The sequence below is a fragment of the Canis aureus genome, chromosome 5 (genome assembly GCF_053574225.1).
Source record: "Canis aureus isolate CA01 chromosome 5, VMU_Caureus_v.1.0, whole genome shotgun sequence".
Taxonomy (NCBI): Eukaryota; Metazoa; Chordata; class Mammalia; order Carnivora; family Canidae; genus Canis; species Canis aureus.
The window spans coordinates 23,732,286-23,759,230 of NC_135615.1; the positions used below are offsets into that span (position 1 = coordinate 23,732,286).

The 26,945-nt window shown below is 45.6% G+C and overlaps 1 protein-coding gene across 14 annotated transcripts in view; it reads left to right on the forward strand.

Annotated features, from left to right (window-relative positions):
* The window catches only part of BEND7 (BEN domain containing 7), an 81,227-nt gene extending 58,342 nt beyond the window's left edge, over positions 1-22,885 (forward strand). For 6 of the 14 annotated variants that reach the window (XM_077897175.1, XM_077897176.1, XM_077897163.1 and 3 more), the window contains 3 exons: positions 8,333-8,452; positions 16,896-16,949; positions 20,658-22,885. In XM_077897175.1, coding sequence (XP_077753301.1) covers positions 8,333-8,452; positions 16,896-16,949; positions 20,658-20,719 — 236 coding nt within the window. In that variant the 3' untranslated portion in view covers positions 20,720-22,885. Of the gene's footprint in view, positions 1-8,332; positions 8,453-16,895; positions 16,950-18,637; positions 18,768-18,793 lie in introns of those variants that run through there. The other 8 variants (XM_077897164.1, XM_077897173.1, XM_077897169.1 and 5 more) reach the window with 7 other exon arrangements.
* The last annotated feature ends 4,060 nt before the right edge of the window (positions 22,886-26,945 follow it).

The window sequence follows — 26,945 nt, forward strand, 5'->3', positions numbered from 1 at the left end:
TGCTACAAATGTTTTCTCTTATTTTCTAGCCTGTGAAAACCTTGCATGTGATCTCTTTTATCACACCAAAGTTTAGATTTAACAGCCAGACAGACTACTTTATGCTTTGTGGTTGGTTTTGAGGTTGACGGGGCGGGGTGGGGGCGGGTTGCCCATTTCAAGAAATTCTCCCTACTATATTATATAATGGTATTCCTTTAAGATTTTTTTTATTTTTTTTTAAATTTATGATAGTCACAGAGAGAGAGAGAGAGAGAGAGAGAGAGAGGCAGAGACATAGGCAGAGGGAGAAGCAGGCTCCATGCACCAGGAGCCCGACGTGGGATTCGATTCCGGGTCTCCAGGATCGCGCCCTGGGCCAAAGGCAGGCGCTAAACCGCTGCGCCACCCAGGGATCCCTCCTTTAAGATTTTATTTATTTTTTTTATTTATTCTCTGTGAGAGACAGAGAGAGAGAGAGAGGCAGAGACATAGGCAGAGGGAGAAGCAGGCTCCCCAAGGGGAGCCTGATGTGGGACTTGATCCCAGGACTCTGGGATACAACTTGAGCCTAAGTAAGACACTCAACCACTGAGCCACCCAGGCACCCTTATATAACGGTATTCCTGATTTTTTCCCCAACAAAGATTTAAAGTTTTACCTTTTATATTCAGATCTTTCATCCACTTGGAATTTACTTTTGCCTAAAATGTGAGGGAAGAATTTAATTTGTTTTTCTCTCTGAGCAATCAATCATTTTCGCACCATCCTTTTTTTTTTTTTTTTTTTTAACATGAATCGTCATTCCCCCTTGGTCCTATACTGAGGTCGCACTTTACCTGTTTACACTTGGTCTTTTGTCTGCCTCTGAGCCAGTGCTACAGTTTTTATCAGGTTGGCTTTGCCGGAGTTTTTAGTATCTTACGGCTTGTGCTCTCCTTCCCCCTCTCCCTCCCCCCTCCAGACTTCCCTTCTGCTTTCATTGCTCTTCTTCCTCAGCTGTGACCTGTAGTAATTCTCAGTAAAGACTGAGGGTTCGTGGGGTGAGTTATTTCAGTCTCTGTTTTGATCATTTCTTTACTTCACCCTCACGATCGACTGGCATGGAGTCCAGTGGAGTACTTTGCTCTAGACTGGGGGATTGTGTTTGCAGAGCGATGTGAAAACCTCCCACTGGCTTTGCAGTTTGGTTGCTGTTGTGGGTTTGCCATCAGTCTGTTCTGTAGTTAATCTGTCTTTTCCGTCTGGCTGCTTTTAAGATCACTTTGCCTTTGGTATTCTCTGTTTCCTTTATTATAAGTCTAGGTATAGATTCTTATGAATTTGCTTGGTGAACTAATTTGTAATTGTAATCATAGGGTTTGGTGGTCATTTGTGTGTAACCGATGGTGGATTAAGAATCAGCCTTTACTTGGGGCCCCTGGGCTGGGCGTCTGACTCTTGATTTCAGCTCAGGTCTTGATCTCAGGGTCATGGGTTCAAGTTCTGTATTGGGCTCCACGCTAGGCATGGAGCTCACTTTAAAAAAAAGGCGGGGGGAGGAGGAGGAGGCAGCTTTACTCCAGTGTGTATAAAATGTTCTCAAGAAGGCTCTTTTGGTCTCAAAGCACAGTGTCCCTAACACTCCCTTAGGAGGAAGCTGTTTTGTGGGGCTGCACAATAGATCTTGTGGGAACGGAGTCTGCATTTGGCCTGCCTTCCTCCCGAGACACTTGTCATACTCTCTGGCTCCCCTCTTCTCTCCACACATCACCTTCATCTTCCTCACCAACTGGCTTCCTCCACTTCGTTTCTGCCCCCTGCCCTCCACAATTCTGGTTTGCAAGGTGTATCAGGGCTACTCACACCCTGAGGTCTCAGTTTTGTAGCTACTGCTCAAGCCCTCATTCTCTCATTGCTTGCTATTCTGAAAAGCTCATCCTTTTGTGCTATCTGGGGCTTGGCTTCCCTTAGGTCAAGTGCCCATCACTGCCGTGGCCAAGCTGACGGCACTTTGGCAGCAGGGGCTAAGGGGGCAGTGAGGGTCGATTTCCCAGAGGCATCCTTGTTGAGCCTGGCTAGGTGTGTTGAGCCCACACCATCCAACTGCCTTTGCTTCAACTCAAACCTTCGGTTTAGTTTTCACTCCAGCACCTTGGTTCCAAGAAGTGAGAGTACTGGGTTATGACATCAAAGGTTTCAGATACTAGAAAGATAATCCCTCCCACACACGTTAATTAATTGCATCGTGATTTATTGATCAGTCCCTTGTAGGTTTAGTTATTGTGAGCTAGTTTCTCAGGCATGAACCCCTGGGTGATCTGATAAAACCAGTTTTGAAGCTGCACAGCTAAGATCCAATCCATAGAGCAGTAGCACCTGCCTCAAGATCTAGAGCACCAGAACACCCTGCAGCATCCACCAGCCCTTCTAGCTCTTTCCCTTTCTCTTCTGGTACCTTAACTTCCATATCTCTCGTGACCTTAAGAAACTATTGGAATGGGTATCAAGCCTACAATTTATGGATTTCGGTTGTCCCCATGAACTTGGGAAATGAAGTTTTATTATCCTCAAGAAAAATATATTCTTTACTAGAGCCATGTCAGATGTGGACCAGAGCCCTCAGTCTCAGAGTTGAAAATGCCTATCCACCCATCCTCCCCAACACCTAGTTTCCTTCACCCTCCCTTCCTGCAGGCCAACCATCCCCACATGATCTAGAAGGGCAGGTGATCTCATACACCCAACTCATCTGATTCGTCCTTCCTCACGTCCCCTGCCTGTGCTTCTCTTTTGTGTAGATGAAAGTAAGCTCAGTGTTCACGACATTCACAACATTAATTTAACTATCGATTTGCTTATATTTAGAATTCAATCATTATTCTTTTATAAAGTCTATATGCTCATATGTAACCTTAAATTAAAAATTATATAACTTACGTGGAAAATAATCCCTATTAGCCATGTGGTCGGGGCCTGGTTATTTAACCTGCCTGTCTTTTGATTTTGTCTGTAATGCAGGATCCCGCACCATCAGGTTACAGCAACCATTAAATGAGATAGATACATATTTAGCACACGGGAAGTTCTACATAATAGTTTCTAAAAGAGTAAAGGGAGGAGGGAGCCAGGGGAGGATGCTGGTGGTCTTCTGGTTGCTCCCAGGAGCAGCCCACAGGGAAACTTCCCTCTACTCCCACTGCAGGCTTGGCCCCCCGGGGTTCCCTCTCCTTGGCACAGCCCCAACACCCCACCAACCTACTTACTGACCTACCCCAGAGAGAGCCCTTTTTCCCACCCGCATCCCTGGCCCCTCTCATGCTTTGGGAGAGGGGCCAGTCCCAGGAGGACCGGCTGCAGTTCTGCTTGCCGTCCACCTTGATTTCTACGTGTCTGTTTGACCCTAACTTAAAATGGCACCACGAGATCAGAAGTGGGGCTCCACGAGATCAGAAGTGGAGCTCTCCACGGTCAGCCGTAGCCTTCTCTGCAGGTGCCATGGAAAAACCAAAGCTCTGCAGATCTCCCCCTGATTCTCAAAGTGTCTATGCGATCCAGTGGCTTCCTCTAACAATCCACCCCATATTTTGCCTTTCCCAGCATAGGGAGCCAGAAAAAAATCCAAATGAAGGGCCCTCTAGAAACCACTGTGAACAGATAGCCGTTTGGAGAGCACGGCCAGTCCCTGTGTTCTCAGCGTGTCACATTCAGACACACTATACGCCCCCTGCTCATTGATGATTACATTAGATGCTGCGTTTCCCAGGGAAGGCTCTGCTCAGCCACCACCAGCTTATTCATTATTTATATACAATTAAAGGGCATGGTTCAAATGAACACAAGCATATGAGAAAAGTCATTATTCATGTACAGATCAAATTGAACATTTGTCATTTCCCTGGTGACTTAACATACTCTTTGTACCTTGGGACCTCAAATTATATTAAGCACAAGAGATGCCTTAACTCTTTTATATAGCTTAATTGTTGCCTTTAATCTGCTGGCTCAGATTATTTGGACTTGTTTAAAATTAGTCCTTGCTTCTCCTTAATATACGAAAATAGAAAAAAAGAGGGAAATTTCTTTTTAGTACCTATTGCTTTCAAAGGATGAATGCAAATTGTTCTATGATTCTTAATGACCCACCATTAACATAGTAGGAAACCCAGTGCATTAATGCAATGCCTCTTTTCACATCATTACTCCTAATGGAACTGTTACCAGGATAATAGCTTGACCTTTAGCTATAGATTCAGACAGCAAAATATATTCTGCTTACTCAATACCTCTATTCACATAGCATATTGAGCATTTTCGGATCAATACAATGACAATCTTTTGGCCTTGTTCTAAGGCCTCATCTGCGCGTGTCACAGAGAAGAGGATTTCCTCTTCAGTAGATAGATCCAAGTTAAAAGTCTCTTTTAAGTTAGAATGTAATCCATGAAATAGAACTTCAGTAATACACCCAGTGGAAATATTTGGTGGTATAGGTATTTTTCGAGAAGCCTAATGCTGTTCCTTCAAAGGTCTCAGATACAGACCCAGAAGACAGAGATTTCCCCGGCTTCTTCTTAATTGTAAACGGATAAATCGTAACTGAAAGGAGAAAATAAATAACCAGAAACCATCACCTTTTTAGTGGGTGAGAAAATATTTAAGCCCAAGGTTAGATTAGAAGGATCTGCTTGGAAGTCCTTCACCGACTGGGAGAAGACATTCCAGAGCCTTCCCTCTGGCTCTCCTACACTTGGTCATTGACATGGTTGGTTGCCGGGAGTCCTTTTGATGTTGGCATAACCCACATCGACTTTGTAATTCGGAACCACCACTTTCTAGTGTGTGCTAATTTGGACACACGCATTTCACAATCTTAAGAGGGGTTGCTGTGGAAATTAATTATACAAATAATATTACAGGGAGGGAGATGTTTACCTGGTAAGATGATACATTCCGTCATTTTTGTGGTACACATTTTCTTATAAACTGCACTAAATATAGTTATTTTCTTCTCTTCGTTAAAAATGGGTCTTCGAGAACCTTTTGGCAATTCTCTGCTTAGGAAATGTTACTGTGGGCATTTGGATGTAATACAGACTTGTTTCTTTATATTCCATGAATTAAAACTTCCTAAATTCATGAGCTATTATACCTGCTGCCATTAGAAACAAACCCGTGTCTGTCAAATATTTTTGACTTCTTGTTCAGTACAGGGCACTGTGGTTGGTGCTTTGAGGGAGACAAGATAAATGAAGACCCTTGAAGAGGTCTGTGATCTGACGTAGGAGACTCAAGAGCACACCTACGCCCAGGAATATCACTCCGTCTGCATCCCTTCCACATAGAGACCACCTACTTGCCCAGCCCACAGGCCACATACTGGGCAGCCTGGTTGAGTTCTCCCCATTCCTTACTTATGCTTCCTAGTCCTCCCCCTTCCTCTGCTCCGCTGGTGCTGGGGTGGACCCTTTCCATCAAGGCTCTTATCACAGCTACACGCCTTCCTCTCCCTCTGCTGGCCCCTTGAGTGACTTCACTGTCCTCACAAAAAATCCACCTGACCCCCTACCCACATCGTGTCCAGACCTCATCCGCAGTGACCATGCCTTAGCATGCTCATATGGAACGGCTCCACCGCTGATGCTTTATACTCCAGGGTGATATTCTCAATTGCCCTTACTCTATGGCACCTCCTTGCCAACCCCACTGATACTCCATTCCCTGATCCCCATGGATTTTTTTTTTTTCAAGCACAGGAGCCTTTTGCTTTCCTTCCATATGTGGGTAGGGAGAAGGGGAGTGAAGAAAGCAGAGGTAATTAAGTCCAGCTGGCATCTGCAAGTGCTTTATGTCCCTGACCTTCTGCCAGAACCGTCCAGCAGAATCCTAACCTGGACCAGGCCTACCATCCAGTGGCGCCACTCCCAGCTCAGAGCCGCAGGGTGCCGCAGGACTGTTGCCACCACAAGCATGTAGGCGTATCTTCTGCTCAGCAGCCTCACATCCGACGTCTGCTGCTTTCCTATTCCTCTTCTTAGAAGCAATTCCAGATCTTTTCCATGCTCTCCATGCCCCTGGCCACTGGGTCAGCGAGGTCTTAGGGGCAATTGCTCCAACATAGACCCCTTCTAAACCCACCCTGTCTCCCATTCTGTCAGGGCTCAGAGGGGGAAGTCTTGCTCCTGTTCAAGGGCAGCCCCCATTTCCAGACCCCACCACCTCCCTTCCTCTGGTGAGGTTCCTGTAACTGTTTCCTTCCTTCTCCTGGATCCTGCCTGCCTCAGAATGCTGGCTGCTTCCCTCAGCCTGTAAACCATGCTCATGTCTCCCTAGCTTGCCATCTTACCCCTCTTTTCTTCCTTCCCCCACTGAACGCGGTTTTTGGGGAATGTCCTCTGTGGCCGCCCCACCACTCCCTTGAGGACCTCTGGGTGACACTTTGCAAACCGTGTGCCTGACACTCTCTTCTGCACATAGTAGACTGTTGTCCTTTCTCTTCATTAGTGCCACTCACTGGTCTTTACAAGACCACACTTCCCAGGTCTCCTGATTTCATCTATCCTGTGCCCCCCTTTCCTTTTGGCTGGGGCTCCCTCCGGCTCCATGCCTGGCCCAGTGCTCTGTTCATCCCGTATGTTCTCCTTGCCCAACATTTTTTTCTTGCTGTTCTGACTACCGTATAGGTATGCACCTCTCAGGCCCAGATCTTCTCCCTGGATCCCTTCCCTGAACTACAGGCTTCTGTGCCAAAATATCTGCCAGCGGTCCCCACAGGGGTGCTTTTACAAACACCCCAGATCAGCATGTCCGCAACCAAACCCAGTACAGCCCACCTTTCCCCTCAAATGTTCCCTTTCTCCCATGTTTACCAGGTCATAGGATTCACCAAAAATACCAGTTCTAGATACCGGTCTGGTGGTCTGGTCACCCCTGCCCCCTTCACTCGTGCTGCCCTGACTCAGAGGATCTCAGTGGCTTCCTCCAGGGACACCCCAGCTCCCACTCCCTTCACAACCAGCCTCCCCACTGCTTCTGGCCATCGCTTCCTGCACAACTGGATCCACTGCCTCTGTATGTGGCCTTCCTCCTCCTTTCAGATCATTTCCCTAGGATAAGTTTCGGGGAGTGAGAGGCTCAGGCCACAGGTATAAGGTTTTAAAAGCCTCTCATCATATTTTACCACCTTATTTCCCAAAAGGGTTTTGCCATTTATGCCAACGGTAGTGTTTGAATGTGCCAGGTCCCCACGAGCTTATCAATATTAAGGATTAGTTTCTAACATTGTTTTTCTAATTTAGTAGCCATAGAGTGTGTTTTGCAATTCTTTGGTTTATATATTAGCTGACCGTTTTTCCTACATATGCTTTGTCTATTTATCTATGGAGACTTTTGAAGTTTCACTTGTATTTGAACTTTTTTTTTTTTTTTGGTGGTAGTTATTGAACCATTTCAGTCATATTGAGCACAGCCAGCTTTTCTTATTCTGATGAGATGTTCCTTTTTCATTCAATAGAAATTTTACAGTTTTGTACGGCTGAATCTGTCAACATTTTCCCTTGTCATTTCTTTTTAACAGAAACCTTTAAAACATTAAAACTGCCAGTATTTTAAATACCAAGAAGGCAGCGTGAGGTGACCGCATGCTACGCCTTGTCCTTACGGAGAGCAGGTTGCACAGATGGGGTGTGAAAGTGCTCCAAAGTGGAGGGAAGCCCAAATGTCCGCAGCAGCGTGTGGATGGCTGTGTGGCTTTCAGAAGGCCACCGTCTTGTCTCCCTCTTGTCCTGCCGCAACGCTCCCCACAGTTCGCTGGGTGCTCTCCTAGGTGCTAGCCCAGCACACGAGAGGCTAACAAAGTACAACCAGGACTTGCATTAAGATACAGCTGCATTATTATTTGAGTGCTGATTGAGTTAGTGGGAAACACCATGAGAATGCCATCCTTTTGTGTAATCTTGCATTACATTTTGTGTGATCTTGCCTGAGATCAGATTTAACAACAGTAATGATCCATTTGCTGAATTTTGTCATGGTGCCAGTAGTCCCATAAGTAACATATTCTCCTCTGCTCATATAAGACATGTATACATGGATGTAGAACAAATAGAGTGGTTACATCAGAACTACTTATTTTGTATAGCCAGTTGCATTTTGAAGCACCATACGCTGTATGTAAGCTGGGAGATTGGGTCCTGCCAATCTCCATCTTTACCCAAGGAACGTAGTATAGACACTGAAGACATTGAAGTTCCCACTGCGGAACTTAAGGCCTTTTAGAAATACACTTTTTTTTTCTTCTTAGGATAGATTCCTATTTCAGATCTGCATGCTTTATTTGTTAAAGTACTTAACAATATTTAACATTCTCTTTCAGTCTTCACAGAAAAATACTGTACTGCTAACCATGTGGATAAACTTCCTGGCCCAAGAGACTGGGTACAGATTCTACAGGATCAGATCAAACTGGCCAGAAGAAGGTTAAAAAGAGGCTCAGGTATGAATAAGCTGCAGGAAAAGAATCGCGAGAAGCCCTTTACTGAGTTCTTAGACGTCACAAAGTACAGTTCTCTGCTCTACGGCACTTCACTGTTTTGTCTTTTGAAGGAAAAGCTCTATAGAATGTGCGGCGGTTTTGCATTTTAAAGTCTTACTCAAGTGAATTTTGAAATTCACCTGAAGATTAAGTAGTAAAAATTACATCAGGTCATTTATTCTTACTAGTACAAACAAAGAAGATTGCTAATCTCATTTGTGGCCTTGTGCATCTTACCTGCAAAGCTGGACCTCTCTTTTGTGATCTGCTTCTATTTGCTAATGGTTTTTGTGTGTTTGGATCAGCATGACTTTATAAAAAGTACCAGTGGCTTGAGGTAAAAAAGATAAATAATAATAATCCTCCCACCAGAAAAACTGCATAGAATAGACAAAGGGATTTGAAGTCACATAGATATTATTCAAATCTGGCTCTGGTGGTTCTGAGATGATGTTACCAAGGTAAGTGAATGCCAGTTGAATTAGGACTATTTAGATTTGGTCATTTGGGGTCTCAATGACAGTTGGTCTATTTACCAGTAAGGAATTCCTCTGAAGTCAGTTTTCTGTCACCATGTAAGAATAATCATCTCTAGGAGGCCACAAATCTGCAGACTTTTTTTTAAGCAAACAAACAATTCCAGTCAAACCTCAGGATGCCTGGTCTGCCAAGAGCCTACATGCTTCCATAGCTGCAGAGCGTAGGTTTCAGAGACGGGCTCCAGACGCTGACTTGACCGTGGCACAGCGGGGTGGTGTGGAGGCCTGGAGGACAGCAGCTCACACGCGCGGGCCTGGGTCTCTGACTCATCCCTTGTGTGAACTCAGTGTCCTGGGCACAGTGAGGAGCCTGAATCAGCTGGCGGACCCCTGCCCCCAGTGAGGAGAGCTCCCCACACGGGCTGGGGAGTGCCTCCATGCCCGAGACCAGGGAGCAAGGGACCCAGTGCATCTCCAGTCCTCTTCTGTAAAGCAGCTATCAGGACTCTAAAATATTTAGCGCTAGATGATTTTTTTTTTTCCATTTGCTTCCTTTAATACTAATTGATACTCTTTATAAAACGCAGTGGGCCACGGCTGTCTGGCCATCTGTCGTTGGTAGAAATGTATTGTTGCTTTGGGCAGTAAGTTGTTGTGGAGCCCAGAAGGCCTGGCCTTCGGGTCTCTCCTCTGCTCTTCCCCAGCTGGCCCTTGGGCCAGTCAGTCCCCAGGGTCTGTGTCACAAAGCGGTCAGGAAGATAAAGCCTGCGTCCTGGTTGTTGTGAGGTTCCAGACCTATGTCATACGTAGGTGTCTTCATAAATGAACCTGGTGTGCCTTGTGAAAACGTCTGTGCAGCCGAGGAAGCATAGCCTGTGTGCTGGGTCAGGGCCCACACAGCCCACTGTGCCCCGTGGGCCCTCTGCTCCTGTTGTCCTAACACAACTCTCACCTCTTCGCCTGTGAAGGGTTTTCAGGCTTGGATAATAAATAGATCATTTGCTTGCCCGGCCCCCGGGTCTCTCCAATCTCTCTGCCTCCTTTCTCTCCATCTACCAATGACCGTGACTGCACGTGAACACAGTGGGGTGCACTGGGAAGAATGGGCCTCACCTTCCGGCTCCCATCTGCCCATTACAAATTCCTGGGACCTTCGAGGAGCCTCGGTCTCTCCATTTATAGAGCAAGGCTAATACCTGCCTCGGGGCTGTTTTCAGTGTTAGAATCAGCCCGTGTCAGTATTGCCACTCACAGAGCCGACACATCATGCCCTTATCTTCCTTCTCTCTGCCAGCCCTGAACAAAGCACAGCTATTCCTCCATCCATGCTGGTTCTTAAAACCACTGCTGGCTCTTTCTCCTGGACAGTGTTGGTCGGACTTCCTCCCAAAGGGGTTGCGTTGCCTTGGTCGGCTTCCCGTCCTGTCCACTTTAGAACCCGTTGCCTTTTGCCCTGTGGCCCCACACCAGGGCAGGAGCTCCTGCTGTATCCCCCGGATGATCAGATTCCTGTTGACGTTAACACTCTACTTGACCTGCTTGTGGATTTTGACTCCATGGGATCTCCTCCCTTGGGCTCTGGGGCTTCCCAGACTGATTGTCCTCCCAAGTCTCCTGCTGCCTCCGATCAAGTCCACGGCCTCTGCCTCCTGGGCCCGCCTCTGAAACCCAGTGGCTGGCTTTCCATTCTTGGTGCTGTTGTTATTCTCCAGCCTCACCCAGGACCTGAACTGTCCGACCATCGATGGCCCATCAGTGTGCAGCTCCAGATGTGGCCGTACCTGAGACCCTAGACTTCATTCTCTGAGAATTAGATCTGATCATGTCCCACTCCTGATGAGAGACTTCGCCAGCTTCCTGTCTTCCCCAAATACCATACCTTCTACAGGCCCGTTCAGCATGGACCCAGGGCCCTTGACAGATGGCCCATCCTAGTCACCTACTCCAGTCTTAGGCCTGTGCATCGAGCCTCATCAGATACCCTCCTGTCCTGAAACGTGCTGGGCTCTCACACACATGCTTTCCCTCTGCCTGGGAGGCGGCACCTCCTCTCGTCACAGATCTTAAAGGTTACTTCCTCCTGGAGCCTTCAGAGGTAGCCCTGGCCCTTTGGTCTTCTGCCCCCAGAATAATGGCACTCCTGTGTCTCCCCCACTGACCATGAGATCCTCAGGAGCAGAGTCTGCATCTGCAGCGTGTTTCGATCCCAAGTATGTGGCACATGGTGGACATGCGAGAATATTCGTTGAGTGAGCCAGCAGATCAGTCATTGGAAAGGAGACAATAACCCACAGTGAAGAGGTCTTACTGTTTAGCTGATCCTGGTCACATGAGACTCTCCCACCAGTTCCTTACTTAGCATTCAAGTACTTATTTCATGACCCCCAGAACCCAGGGGGCAGCATCCCTGAGCTCTGTCCCTGGGAATGAGGGACTCTCATTTCCTTCTCGGCCCCCTACATCCTTAGTCCCCTCTGTTTCCCCTCGTCTCCCTTCCTCCCACATAGGCTGTGAGTCTGGAGTCCCAGTGGCCTCACCCTCTTCAGGTAGATTAACTGAGTAACACTGAGGAAGATTAACTCCTGGCTGGTGGGTGTCTCACCCCTCCTTAGGCTACAGGTCTCTCCTGCCTCAGCCTGACTGGCCTCACAAAGGCCGCCTTTCATTACCTCAGCCTCCTTAGACGTCAGGCTCCAGGAAAGAGCTGAGGACGGAAAGTTTTGTTTTGTTTTTTTTTTACAATTGAATGACGGGTGTTATCAAAAGACAACTGCCCCATAGAGTCCACAGCAAATAACCCCTTACTGAGCACTGATGCCACGTGGGGCGCCGTGTCTCCTCAGTTTCATTTCCCAGAGCAGATTTCACTTATTAAAGCCTGAATGGTGTTTTTGTTAGTAAGTATTAGGTTGGCCCTGCCTTGGTGGTCTGACCTGTTTGGGTATGTCAGGACTCTATTTACCTATTGGGGAAATTGTTGAAGCCCCCCCCCCAGATCAAAGACACTAAGTAGAATAGTCAGGCCTGAAAGAACTCTGACATCTGCCGCAGCAGAGACCTGACTTTAATGCTCTGTAAGCCCAGAAGAGAACAAAAGGCCAGAGTACCCCAAGAACCGGCAACTTGGCTTCCCTTTGGTCCCGAGGATGCCCCCAGCTTCTAGGCCGGAGGTTGGTTAGCACTTCACTCCCTCTACCTACAATCCACAGAAGCTGCCTGCTTCCTGAGGGGTGGGGGCAGAAAGGGAAAATGTGGGAACTACTCCAAGCAACTTGGGAATTTGAGGGGCAAGAGCTGTATAAATCCAGAGTACCGACGCTACTTATCCAGGAGCTGCAGAGACAACTCAGTGGAAGGAAGACGACAGCTTCATGCTACAGAACATGCACCTCTGGCTTGAGAATGATTACAAGTCCCAGGGGGACTTGAAAAGTTTAAGTTTGAGGAGAAACCCTTGAAGGTAGAAGACATGAAAAGTAGAGTATTGAGTATATATCAAGTGTGTTGTGGAAGGCTATTTTCAGAGAGACAGAAACAGCCTTGCTGGTGTTAAAAGGAGAACCACAGGCCCAAAGTGGAGTCTCTCATGCTCGGGCCATATCACCAAGCAGGCTCAGTACTTCACCTGATGGTACTTTCAGCCTCCCCTGGGAACGTAGTCTTAACTGATCAGTCAGCAGTTTTCTGGCTGGGACCCTCTCCATCTCCCAGAGCAAGAGGAGGCAGTCCACCTAATAAGACCCTCTTGTCTCCAGAGGAAGGTGGCCTTTCCCACAATTATCCTTTTTTCTGTTTATGACTTCCCCGTCCTCTTAAAACCTTAACACTTTGCTGGAGCCCTTTGGAGCTCCCCTCTATTTGCTGGATGGGACACTGCCTGGTTCCTGAATCACTTCAAAGCCAACTAGATCTTCGCATTTACTCAGTTGAATTGTGTTTCCAACACTGAAAGCGGATTGCATGACTAAAATAGGAAATTTGGTTTAAGTTGTGTCTCTTCGTTGTAAGGTAGTGTGGAAACATCTTCAGCGTATGGTTTCCATACCATTCATTTTTTAACGAGGAAGATGGGAAATCCATTTGTAAGCTGGTTGGAAAAGTTGATCTTCATATAAATTTATGTTTGATAAATAAAAGATAAATTTTATTTTCTCATACCATATCTTTTATACATAAGCACACATCTTTTTTTTTCCCTAGTGCCAGATGCTGAGACCAATTACTATGAGTTCTGGTCTCCAATCCCTTCCCTGCTTCCCCCCAAAGAACACACATGCACACAGTGGGGACTTCCCTCCACATTACTGGTTGGATTTCCCGCAGACTGGCCAGTGAACCCCTTCTTAACCGTCTCAGCATTTGTGTAATTCATTTGACACACCTGGTTCACACCCACCTGCCCACTTCTGCAGTGTGGGATCCAAACTGTAGGCCACTCCCTTACCCTTCCCCTCCTGTGGGAGCCTCTCACGAGCTCAGGATGTTGGCTGCCTGGTTCCAGAGTCATCATCATATTTGATTTAGGGTGTTTTCACATCTAACCACTGGGCTTAGATGGTCCACCTAGATATTTGTGATTGGCGCCTTGGGCACTTCTCTGCCTTCCTGGCAGGTTCGTTCCTGCATCTGAAAGGGGGAAGATGGCTTGAGGACAAAACTAGCCCTGACCTGCAAACCAAACTAGACCAAAGGACAGCGCATCAGCGGTGACCTGCCAGAAAGGTTTTATCTTCCAGTTTTGTCAAATGCTCTTTTCGCCGCATTCTCCTTAAGCAGCACCAAAGTGGGACCCTAGCAGATAGACATTAGAGCCACTTGCCTTTCCTTCCTGAGGCTGATAGGAACTGAGTGGCCTGGGTCAATAACGTTGCTCCCACTCACGTTTTTTCATCTTGAGTATTCCCAGTCCAGACAATAATACAAACAGTGTCTCGTAGACATTCTATAACTTCAACCTTATTTATCATATTTGGTGCAATTCCTGGAATTAGGTACAGACCCCACTGCACAAGCCAGTCAGCTCGCTGCTTATGGAAGCCCACCCTGCCTCTAGGAAAGAGAAGTGCCCCACACAGATCTGAAAGGTAGTTATGCGAATCCACATAGAAATTCATCTGGGGACTCTCGTCACATGTAATAATTTTCTCCTATAACTGGAATGATTCCTTTGCTAGTGTGGATTTTTAATCATTTTCATTAGGCTATTTCCTCAGAGCTGAAACCACAGTTTTTTATTTGTGGGAGATCCAAGAGCAAAGCTGTCACTGCTATTAAATTTTTATTGGACTTGCTCAATCTTTTCTAAATTTCACAACTTGACTGTCACCTGAGGAGAAGGACTAGGAGCTCGTTGTTACAGATAGATGTTATAATTAAATTTAAGGAGCACAGCCGTGTTCTTCACCTGTGACACTTGGTCCTGCTCCTGCAGCCAGCACACACGAATTTGCATGCAATAATTTGTATATTTTTCAGATGTGAACATTTTGTTTTTACTATAGCACAGGATTGTATAGGCCTGGTTTTTAAAAGTGAGAATGGCTAAATTAAAAAGGGAAGGGTTTTGTTATATAACTAAAGAGAAAGTATATATGTAGGGAAAGTGACTGAAGTATACAATGAACTAGAAGATTTTAAAAATTAGCTCACAGTGATACCATGCGAAATACATCTGGACTATTCATAGCAAAGAGATTAAGAGCCCAGGTTTGCACCTGACTCACAGCCTTTACAGTGTCACTTACTAGCTACATTCCCTTAATCTTTTTTTTTTTTAAGTTTTGTTATTATTATTATCTAGCAATCTCTACACCCAGCATGGGGCTCGAACCCACAACCCCAAGATCAAGAGCCATACACTCTTCCTGAGCCAGCCAGGCACCCCATATTCCCTCAGTCTCTTAACCTCTGTCTTGGTGGTTTCATTTGTTAAAATGAGCAGAATAATAGCCCTACCTTGTAGGGTTTTCTAAGAGTTAGATGATGTATGTAAAGTGCTCAGTAAATGGTAAACAGTTAATAAATGGTGGTGGCTTTCAATACTAATAATGTTGAAAATTTTAAAAAAAATTTTTTTAAATCCTAGACAATGAAAGGACTACCACGTAATTCATCACCCTCCTCAAATTCACTCAGACCATTTAGAAGAAAATAGTGTCTTCTCTCATAAAAATAACATTTGTTCATTAGTTGAAGATTTTTATTTATTTGAGAGAGAGCAAGCACGAGCTGGGAGGGAGGAGCAGAGAGTGAGAGAGAAGCAGACTCCCCGCTGGGCAGGGTGCCTGCTGCAGAACTTGATCCCAGGACCCTGAGATCACGACCTGAGCAGAAGGCAGACACTTCACCAAATGAGCCACCCACGCGCCCCCCCCCCATTATTTTCTAAGTATATAGAATAATTTTTAAAACCCAAAGAACAAGGACACCTGGGTGGCTCAGTGGTTGAGCGTCCACCTTTGGCCCAGGGCATGATCCTCGGGTCCTGGGATCCAGTCCTACATCAGGCTCCCTGCAGGGAGCCTGCTTCTCCCTCTGCCTGTGTGTCTGCTTCTCTCTGTGTCTCTCACGAATAAATAAAATCTTAAAAAAAAAAAAAAAAAAAACCAAAGAACAAAAGTTTAAATGCCTACAAGCCTTTCATCCGGAGAGGAACACTTCGCATTTTAGTATGTCCTGTATTTTGTCTATAAGCCTATGTTAACATTTTTAATCTTACCATTTTTCCTATCACTTGAATCAAATGTTTCGTTATTAAATATTCACCTATAACATCATTTTAGAGAAGAGGAGCAGAAACTCTTCTCTGCCCCAAACTGGTCTTAACTACCGTGTCTCCTCTCAGCGTTTTCTCTCTGGTGGATTCAGCAGGTCAGTAGACAATGGGTCTTTCACCAGCGCCAGTGTGTAGCGATCTGAGGACAAGGTGTTAGGGGATGAGCCAGAGTGAAAGTCTTTGAATGTTTCTAGCCGTATTGGCCCCCGATTGTGTTGAAAGCCTCAGCAATAAACACAGGAGTGCAGCATTACTTTTGCTTCCCACCGGCTCAGCATTACAACGTGATGATGGCACGTGGCAGCCCCCGTGGGACCAGCCCCACGCACCCGGATGCAGGCAGCAGGAGGGTGGCTGGGAGAGGGAACTAGCCCCGGGGCCCAGGGAGCAACGGGCGAAATTATCCAAGTGGCCGTGATGAAACGTGGTGACCTGTTCCCAGCATGCTGGGGAGAGTGGCAAGCCCATCAGTTATCGGGAGACATGCGAGCACTTTCTTTTTTTGTATTTAATGGAGGGTTTTCTGTGACTGAAGGACCTACCTTTGCAAAACCCTTAAGGAGATTAAAACATATCAGGCGTGAGCAAAGGTTTGCACTTTGAAACAGAGACGTGACGAATCTTTTGAAGATACACTTACTCCTTCTGATTTCCTTTATGACTGAATTGATGCCGATTTCAGACAGGCAGCTCTAGGATCTGAATTTCAGTCATCTCCAAAGAAAGGCTGGTTCTTGGGATTTCCTAAGCCTCCCCCACGGGGACGGTTCTGGGGAGGACAAGGGAAAATTCTACCACAGGGATTCACTGACGTCTGTCCTTCGATGATCATATTCAAACAATACCCCCCAGATTCTGGATGGATATTTAAGCCTATGCAAACAAGGGAAAATGAACTAAGATCATCAACGATTGATAGAATAAGGTTCATAAGAGACTTCCAAAAAACTTAATGCAGGAAAAAAGATTTTATATCATTATCTTAAAAAAATACTTTAACTAATGGTACTAAAATCTGTACCGTGAACCAACGAGGAAGAAAGTTGAGACTATTATGCATTACTGGAGTTTTTAAATTGCATTACTGTATTCAGGGAAATGAATGTGCTCCCTGAACCTAATGAGATTTGTGTTTTATGTTTGTAACCAGCAGAGGTAGCTGACGGTGATGAAAGACTGGACAGCATTTCTCTACCACCAACAGGTAAAACACATTTACCTTTTCATCACCCGCTGGAAAATACAGCGCATGAAAATATTTGCATTGAAAATGTTTGAAACGTCAGAGACGCAGACGCTTGAGCAAATGGCTTCTGGCCCAGACCCTTGTAATCAGAGGTTCTCAGGGCCCTGTGTTCAGAGATATTTTTACATGGAGTATGAAAAGCTCCATTTTTCTCACATGGTCTCATATCCTCAAGAACCTCAGAGCAGCAAGTCCTAAGAACTTAGTGTCACAACATCATGCTTCCCAAAACCCGTAGACCTTAAAAGTACTTTAACATGAAATGCTATTTCTTCCTAGAAAAAGGACCACCAGGTTTTTTATAAAATTGACATACATTCTGTCCTCATCCATCTCTCCCAAAAGGGTTTTGAGAGGCAGGAGGTCACTGCTCCTCCTTTAACAGGCACCCAGTGAAAACTGAGTGATAGAGTAAGCCTGTCCCTCTAGCCTGGGTGCACATTCCCCGTCCTAGAAACAGATCAGCTGAGTAGAGCGTTTCACTGCAACATCTGCTGCAGTGCGAAGCCACAGACCACCATCCGACTTCGTAGTATTTGACTCTGACCTTGGCCTCCTGCCTCTGTGTCGTTTCCTACCCGAGAGCCCCAGGGACAGGGTCCGATCCCTGAGCCATGTGATGATCAGGACTCTTTAACGACCACCCTCAAAAGACTACCTGGAGACTTCTCTGCCCACAAACCTCAGACACCTCCCCCGCAAAAAAAACCTCTAAGTGAAAAAAGCTCAACTCCAGATGTAGGGATGATAAGTTTTTCCATAAAATCTCGCAAATAGGGCAGCCCGGGTGGCTCAGTGGTTTAGCACCGCTTTCAGCCCAGGGCGTGATCCTGGAAACCTGGTATCAAGTCCCACGTCGGGCTCGTTGCATGGAGCCTGCTTCTCCCTCTGCCTGTGTGTCTGCCTCCCTCTCTCTGTCTCGTTTCTCATGAATAAATAAATAAAATCTTTAAAAAAAAAAAAAAACCCTGGCAAATAGAAGAGGAGGAGCTAATCTTTGTAGGAGCTCCTCCAGGTCAGGTGTTCACTGGTAGCGCCTGTCCGGGGATGGCAAGGAAAGCAGAGTTTGCAGGTGTAGGATAGACGCAGGTCAGGACCGCAAGAAAGCTCACCCATGTAAGTGATGCACGGGCTTTCCCGGTCACCACGTAGCTAGGCAACAGATCGATGGTCAAATAAATGAACTGAGGCGCATAGCGTGAAAACAGCCTGCTTACATCAAGTTCTTCCTGCATACAGCCATTATAGGAGAGGGAGTTCTCTGCTTGTTTGGCTATGTTTCCACATTTATGAATTAAGATAATTGAAATGCATGATCTCTACTGTTCCTTCCCATCTTGTCCTTGTCCATCATGACGACTCCTATTAGCCTTGTTCTTATCACACCTGGCCCACTCCCAGTAGACGCATGAAATATTACTACCAGTAATGAAATGGCGCATTTCAGGAGGCAGTTTGGAAGAATCCCAGCTGTTTGGTTGTGCCTTCCAGCTTTCTTCCCCACCTATGCTGCCCTGAGGTCCATGAGCTGCCCCCTTCCTCACGGTCATCCACACACTTTGGGCTTCATAATTATTAGCAGTGCTGCTATCCTTATTTGAAAACCATTCCCCTTGAAATGATACCTTTGCATTTTCCGTCTGAAGATGGAGGCAGAGAGATGCTTCAGATGAGGGAGTTGAACACAGGCTGATAGAACCATCTCGTGGAACTAAAGAATTTCAAGGAATCTGAGAAAAGAAGGAACGTTAGAGATCATCTAGTCCCTTCCCTTCTTTTTATCCAGTCCTTTTATTTTACAGGTAAAAAAGCCTGAGGCCCAGAAACACTAAATGACTTTCTCAAGGTCTCACAGCTGGTTGGTGGCCCGGCCCGAGCCCCGGCCTCTCGACTTCCAGCCATTATACTGCATAGCTTTCTCACATCTAAGCCAAAGCCAGCTTTCCTCTGCATGTTTCTTAAAAGACCCTAAGAGTCGATGGATGTACTAATCCCTTTAGGATTCCATTCCACTGTGTGTCTTCACAATTAGAATGGCTGTCGTAAGTCTGCCTGAAGTCCTCTGCAGTTGAAACTCACTCATTGGGAGTCCTCAAACCTTGCCCAAGGCCGCAAGGTCCTGCCAGAGACAGTAGTGGTAGGCCACCCTGCAGGTGTCTTCACTAGACTACCCACACTTGATACAAATGACTAAAGAGCACGACCAATAATACTGTTGATCCTGTAGCAAAGGGGGAAAGAAGTTGGCAGATTGGTGCTTAAATTTCACAGTGTTGAAATGAGATTGTCTTGGTGAGACTAGCGAGTCTCAATCGCCTCTAAAGTAAAATCTGGGGTCGGGGCGGCATCTGTGAAGACAGCACTACACCAACCCTCCCTCCCCGCGTGGGCCCCAGGACACTGCCCCAGAGGGGAAGTGTGCCTTTCCTGCACACCTCGCTTCACCCCTGCCTTTAAGACTCCCTCATCAGACCTTCCTTATCTCTTTTATCTCAGCTGGCAACCGTGTGGCTCCTTTTGAGAGATTAAGCAACACCTTTTATTACCGTTTGAAGGTCTTTATCCTTCTTCCAAATTCTGCTATGCCGGGAGGGGCAGGAAGAGGGTGTAAATCCTTTAAGTGTGTCCATGAACCAGAATCAACCAAGTCAGGGTTACAGGCAGGCAGCCCAAGGATATGTATGTGTCTCAGTCCACTACATGGAAGCAACCTTCTGCTTGTCTGGTTTTAACCACAACGTGTGCCGCTTTTATAGTGGAAGAACACATTTTCCTCATTTCTTTTCCCTCACCACCCTGTCAGTAAGCCATAAGCGTGCTGGAGCAGCTCCCAGGATTCAGCACTGTCAGGTTTTGTGAACAAACGCCCACCCTCGGGGAGCCCTGGTCCCGTGTGAGGCGGCTGCGGGTGCAGACAACGCACTGTGATAACCCCGAGAAACCACCCAGGACTGGGGAACACTCTGTGCCAGGTAGAAAAAAAAAAAAAAAAAAGGACAGAGAAAGTAAAATCAAAACAGTGCTTTCTAAAATTTAGAAAGGAGGTAGCACAGAGCTCACTGGGGCCTAGCCATTTTTGTCATACATCAGCAATCTTTTACATACTTCTAAACAATTAACAAAAGTAAAGGAAGAAACTATAAATTAATGTTACCACTCAGAGACAACTATTATTGAATATTCCCCCCTCCCGATTTTTCTATTTATTTTATTTACTTACACAGTGAAGGTCAAATACATAATATTTTGTTTCCTAAGGGGTTTTTTTCCTTTTTTTTTTTTTGACCTAACCAGCATTTTCCACTTTCCACAAGTCTTCATACACATTATTTTAATAGCTGCATCATGTTCTCTTTTACAGGTAAACCGTATTTTATTTAGCCATATTCTATTCCTGGACAATATGTGGACCTAACTCCAATAGTAACACACAGTCATGGACTTTCCTGTAAAAATAATCATTACAGATTTCCAGTGGCCAAAATTGCTCACTCAGCACAACTAAAGCCTTGGCCAAAAAATTAGTGATTTAAATGCGAAACAGATACTTCATCAGCGAGGTTCTCCACCGACCCAGCATACTTGGCTTCTAACCCCGTCCCAGAAAAGTGTGCAGTTCTCTTCTAGAGAAGTGGCCCCCTCTTCATTGTCTTGTCTCTGTTGTAGGTAATATATTTGACACCAGGAGAGGAAACACGGAAGACACAGAGCCAGATTTCACTGCCTAGACTCCCCTTGTAGTGACATTGTTCATTAGTACATGTAACTCTGCCGTTTGAATTCCCTCAGAGATCCACGTAGCGTTTCAGGTTACTGCAAAGTGTGGGTGTTCTGTGAAGCTTTCCTGTCATATCTGAATAGTTTTCATAGACTTTGTCACATGTGATCATCAAGCCTCCAGTTTGGTATGAGGTCTTTAGAAATCGTTTTTAGAGTTGACTCATTCATTACCTTCTAAAAGTCCAGCGTATGACCATTGCGTTCATTGTTCATTAAAAAGCAGTTCTTTTTTTCTTCATAAGCTCAATGTGAACATTACAGAGATTAGAAGCATTTTTATTTTAATGTGCACTGCTTAGATGCTGTATAAAGGAGGATAGCTCTTTCCAGCGCTGAGGGAGCAGTTGGGAAGGCCAGCATTAATTAGGCCTTCAGCAGCTTAGAAGACGAAAAAGTTGTTGTGGGAGACAGGATAGCTCTGACCTATTAGACGAAATCATTTGTGACATCAGTTCCTCCAAAGATAGCCATTTGTAACTGAATAAGTGCGAAGGATCTACGAATTCTTGAGAAAGAAAAACTTTTCACAAAGATTGTGTCAACCCAGTGACAAAATAACTAATTAAAAAGTGAGAAACTCAAAGTAACCGGTGACCCATATGATACCTAACAACTGTTTCCACAGATGGTTTTAAACTGTGGGGTCCAGGGTTTTGGCATGGTGTGGCAACCAGCCACAAACGTACATAATATTATATACTTTATTTGGTTCCTAGTACACTCGCCCTCCACTTCCTATGAAACCGACATATGAAAATATGGGATTATACTAAAGAGATAGCTTGCCATGTGGGTATTGTTTTACAGAAATCTTTACCTCCAGATTCCCTTCTCCAAAAAGATGGTGAACTTAAAAATACCATTTTACTTAGAAACATTGCACGTAGCCCTCATTCACTGTAGAAAGCAAATTACCATGAAATCTCGGGCACTTGACCCAAAGCCAAAAATTGGCTGGAAAGAAATTGGGACCGTAGAAATACCAAACCAGAGGGGGAAAATATTGTTGTGCTGACCATTACACACCCTTCCCTAGCACTTGCTTTAACTAAGTCATGGAGGATTAGAGCTCAAAGTTCTTGTAGAGGCACCCTGTCCAAGGTACCTGTGCCATCTCGCACTGAACGGCTCAGCCTGAGCTGGGAGGGGAGCTCCGGGGCAATCCTGTGTTCCACTGAAGACCAGCTCATCAACCGAAGACAGTACATAGGCATCCCTGAAATGTGACAAAGCCGGTTCTAGGTGTGGCTTGTGGAATCAATCTAACTGCTAGACAGCTACATCTCATATCTGTGCATCTTTTATTTGTCTTATTTCTGAAGCTACAAGGAAGGTTCAGAGAAAGTGTTCCCATCACATCCTATAGTTACTGGCCTTTTACATTTTTAGGCCAGTTAGTAATCCCTTCCCTGAAACTGGTCCCATTGGTCATCATCCGGTGGCCTGATGAAGTCCTACAAACCAGGGCTTTTGTTGTTCTGCAACGTATGTTTTAAAATTTGTCTTCTGCCCCTCAGAAGGAAATATTTCTCAAGGGAAGGGAAAAGATTAATTAGTGACCTTTCAACTCTATTACAGTAAGATGGGTATGTTGCTACTAAAAGGTAGAAATATTTACCTTACAACTGCGGGATCTGTTAAATATGCATCACGAACCTTCGAAAGCACTTCCTTCCAAGACTGGGTGACAGCTTGGATTTTTCAATACTTGAGGAAGGGTGGGGATTGCTCAACTCACGAGTACGTGCAATGCATCCACAAATTGGAAATACATATCACAGAACTGCAACAGTGAAATCATATTTTGTACATTAAAATTGTATTTGTGTTTACTTACTGTGACTACTGTTCAGACTTTATTCAGAAATCCTTTTTATAGGCTTTCTTAGTAAAAAAAAAAAAGTATTCCATATCTATGGATAATGTCTCAATCTTCTGTATATATGTTTTATTAATATGTAAATATTTAGATTTTTTAAAATGACTATGTTCTTTAAAACACTTTCAACACAAGGCTAGTTGTGAAATGGTGTATAACATTGTGTTGTGCTATCAATTCCCAAGATGCTCTTTATGTCCGTTCCAGAAGAACACAATAAATTACTTTAATTGAACGTGCCTGTTCTGTGCCTGTGTGCCAGTCCTCCCGTGTTTATGAAGAGGAGTCAGTGCTAATCATTAATTAAAAGGTATTTATTAATACTCGGGTGATCTTACACAGAAAGCCCTATCTCCTTAGGAAGCTAATTTTAAAAAATAAACAAACTAGATTGCCACCCGAAAGAGCGTCTTCAAATACAGAAAGTAGGCTCTGCATGGCAGTCAGACGAATGGCAGGAGCCGGTCCCACTGTAACACTTGAGCATTAAGTACTGATAGGCTTGAAGCCTAATTTTAAATGAATTAGGTAGCTTTATAATCTTCACTTAAAAGGTTAAGCCCTGCTTCTATGGAAACAACACATCAGAAGGACAAATCAATCTTCTTTAATGCAAAGTGGCTGGTAAGACATAATTGCTTTATTCTCCTCTCTGAACGTAGGAGGGCGCCACTCCTCACTGGGCCCCGCCCCCTCCCCCCTCCCCGGCCCTCCCAACCCCCCAACCCCCCCAGCCTGGAGTACCCCCAGGCCGGTCTGTCCATTCTCTCCTGGCCTCTTCGAGGTCTGATTGTGGGTCCTCGCTTCACAGGGCCCTGAGCTACTCTGCAGCTGCCAGCAGCGGTGGGCGTGAGGTGGTGGGTGGGGAGCAGCTGCCACAGAAGCCAGCAGCTGGATTGCTGGTGTGAAAGTGCAGGGTGAGGTGCTTGCAAAAATAAGAACACCCAGCTGGAGCCCCTCGCGTACCCGCACCTCCTGGAAGCCTGACACCAGCCTGCCCCAACTGCCACAATGCCCCTAGAGCTTCATGCAGCTCTTGGGCCATGGAACTATCTGGAAGGGGGCCCACATCATGTTATTTGGCCCAAGACCCTAGGATGCCCTCCCCCCCTGCACGTTTACGAGTCACTGGCCTAAAGCAGGAAGTCCTGTTGAGAAGCTGTTGGAGGGGGGCACTTGGATGTCTCAGTGGTTGAGCATCTGCCTTTGGCTCAGGTCGTGATCCCGGAGTCCCACATTGGGCTTCTTGTAGGGAGCCTGCCTCTCTCTCTCTGCATCTCTCGTAAATAAATAAAATCTTTAAAAAAATAAAATTAAGCTGTTGGAGGGACGCCTGGGTGGCTCAGTGGCTGAGTACCTGCATTAGGCTCAGGGTGTAGTCCTGGGGTCCTGGAATCGAGGCCCGTATCAGGCCCTCCACAGGGAGCCTGCTTCTCCCTCTGCCTGTGTCTTTGCCTCTGTCTCTCCTGAATAAATAAATAAAATCTTTAAAAAAAAAAAAAAAAAAAAGAAAAAGAAAAAAAAGCTGTTGGAATAGCGAGAGATACATCGAGCTGCCTTGAGCACACAACCCCATGTGCTCAAGTATAAGAAAGAGAAGGAGCGGGACTCCGTGTCTCCCTAGCTGGGGGCGAGAGGGAAGAGCAGCCCTAGGAAGGAGACTGGCTCTGGCGGGGGAACCTCCTTGCCATTATGCTCCCTGGGGAGGAGCCATTGGGAAAAGAATGATGGACAGGTTCAGGTGCTGATGTTACCCCATTCATTCATCCATTCATTCAACACACGTGTGCTGAACACTTGGGCGTGCCCGGTGCTGCTCTAGCGGCCAGTAGAGCAGTGAGCCAAAGTCCCCCTGTGTGGCATGGGGCCCACCCAGCCCATCAGTCACAAAGTGTGAGGAAACACCAGCACGTAAGACACTGTGTGTTCCTGAGCTGGAGAAGAGGTGAGCTCTGCCCCCAGACTGGAGGCGACCAAGTCCTGAAGCACCATTCATGCAGCACAATTCAAGTCTCCACGAAAACTCAGCAGAGAGCGAACCCTCACCGGTGGCTCACAAGCAGCCACCAGTCCCCATCGGGTCACGGGCTGAGTCCCTTCTTGTCACCCACCACCCTCTGACACTGTCTTGCCAAACGACGTGGTGGGTTTACTGTCTACTTTGCACTGGCATCTAAGCCTCATGAGGTCAGGGACCTTCTCAGTAAGCCTTTAGGGTTCCAGGCCCTGGTGAAGACATTTTCAGAATATCCTCTCCCTGAGACAGAGTGGACAGTGACAGATGAGGGGTCGGTACCGCATTCTCCTTCCTTCTGTCCCATAGTCTTAGATCATGTGCCCTTCCTTTTGTCCCTGCATGGACACTCTTCATCAACAAGGGAGAAATTGTGTCAGTAGATCCACATGAGACGTGCTGGGTGTGGCCCATGAGAATTTGGTAACTCAGATGATTCAGAGCAACACTTTGAATTTACACAAATCAACTCCATCTGTACTTTGTAACCTCAACAGTATGCAACTGATCATCCTCCTAAAATATATATGTATATGCATATATATAAAAGATATGTTTCATATACATATACAAATGTATATGTATCTCTATACAAATATATATGTGTTTTTGTTTCTATTATCAGTGAAATTAAAAGAATATGAAGGAGCCATTTTGAAAAAAAGCCAAAGAACAGTCTGAAAATGAAGCCCAGGTGGGATAATCTGCAGGATGCTGTGCTTTACACATACAGATAGTCCAAAGAGACTTGATACTTAAGGGCCTTTTAATTGCGTGGGGTTGGGGTGGGTTTTTTGTCATTTTTATCTGTTAATGCTGAGAAATTGAGGGACATTTTAAACCTAAAGTTATAAAACTAAGCTACTTTAGATAATTCCTTTAAAATACTTTCCAAAAATGAAGCTGATGTGAGCATGTGAAATGGAGGAGCTGGTCAGCAACTGGCTCTCTTGACTTCTAGTTGTTCATACTCTCCACCACGCTGCCATCACAGATTCAAAAAGTGGAGGGCCCTTGATGTGAATATGGAGTGAAAATCAATTTTACCAAAGGAAATTGAGCGTCCTAAATTGGTTCAATGAAGTGGTAGGCCAATTGCATATTCTGGTAGAAAAACTTTCTGCTCGACTCTAGCAACGGGGAGAAAAAGAATACATTATAATAGATGGCACTTACTCTATATATTACAGAATTAAGGATCCTCCAAAAGTGATGTATTTCTAACCACTGGAAATATGAAGCGACTCAGTTAACAGTCCCCGTGCTAACCCCATGCCCCCTTGTGTGTAACACCGCATGGTCAGGGGAAATAGTTCACAGTGTGAAGCAATGCCACCTCCTTCTGCTCCTCTTCCCGATTCTCCCTGTGACACAGACCTACAGCTGTGGGCAGCCTTGACTCCCATCATGAAGACTTTGCTTCTCTGGTTTGTGCTACGCGCTGTTCAAGTACATCTGCCCTACTCACTCCATCATGTCGGGGCTCCTTGGGAGCAATAACCACAGCTCACCTTTCCCTTACTTAATGCTCATAGGACTGGCTCACCAGTCATGGTGGAGGGGGCGTATTTCAACATCGGGCTGACTTCTGGACACCGGCTCCTGCCCATATTAAGCAATAGGAGCCCAAATGCACCTTGATCGTGCCTAAGCTAGCATTAGAACATATAACTTTAGAAGACTGAACAAACTCTCAACGACCAAGAAACGACTTCTGATTGGAAAGCACCCAGTGGCTTTGGAGGTGGGGAGGAGGAGGTGGTGTAAGTTGACAAAATTAGTCTGAATTCATTGGGCAGATTGAATGCAGGAGAAGAGCCAAGAAATGCTTTAGAAACTGTGAGTGAGACTTACTCTTCTCCCCTCATACCCTCATTTAAACATATTATAAAACTACAGAAATCGAAGCTGTGGTTTGGGTATAAGAATAGATCAATAAAATAGACTGAGAATTTAAGGAAAACCTTGTCTATATAGGTTGTCTATATAGACATATAGACATAAAGGTATTGCCATAACAAGAGACCTAAATATAAAGTGGTTCAAATGGATACAGATTTTTTTTTCCTTCTAACTCCTAATAGCCCGGGTATGAATGGGTGGTCCATATAGTGTTGGTAGGTAGCTCTGTTCCATGAGGTCATCCAGAAACCTAGTCATAGCTTATTGTTCTGCGACCCCCAGGAGGATGTCCACATCCATGTGGCCAAAGCTGTCTCACAAGCCTAAGTCTACATTTGAGCCTCTGGGAAGGTAGGAAAAATTTAGTGGAGGGAACAAT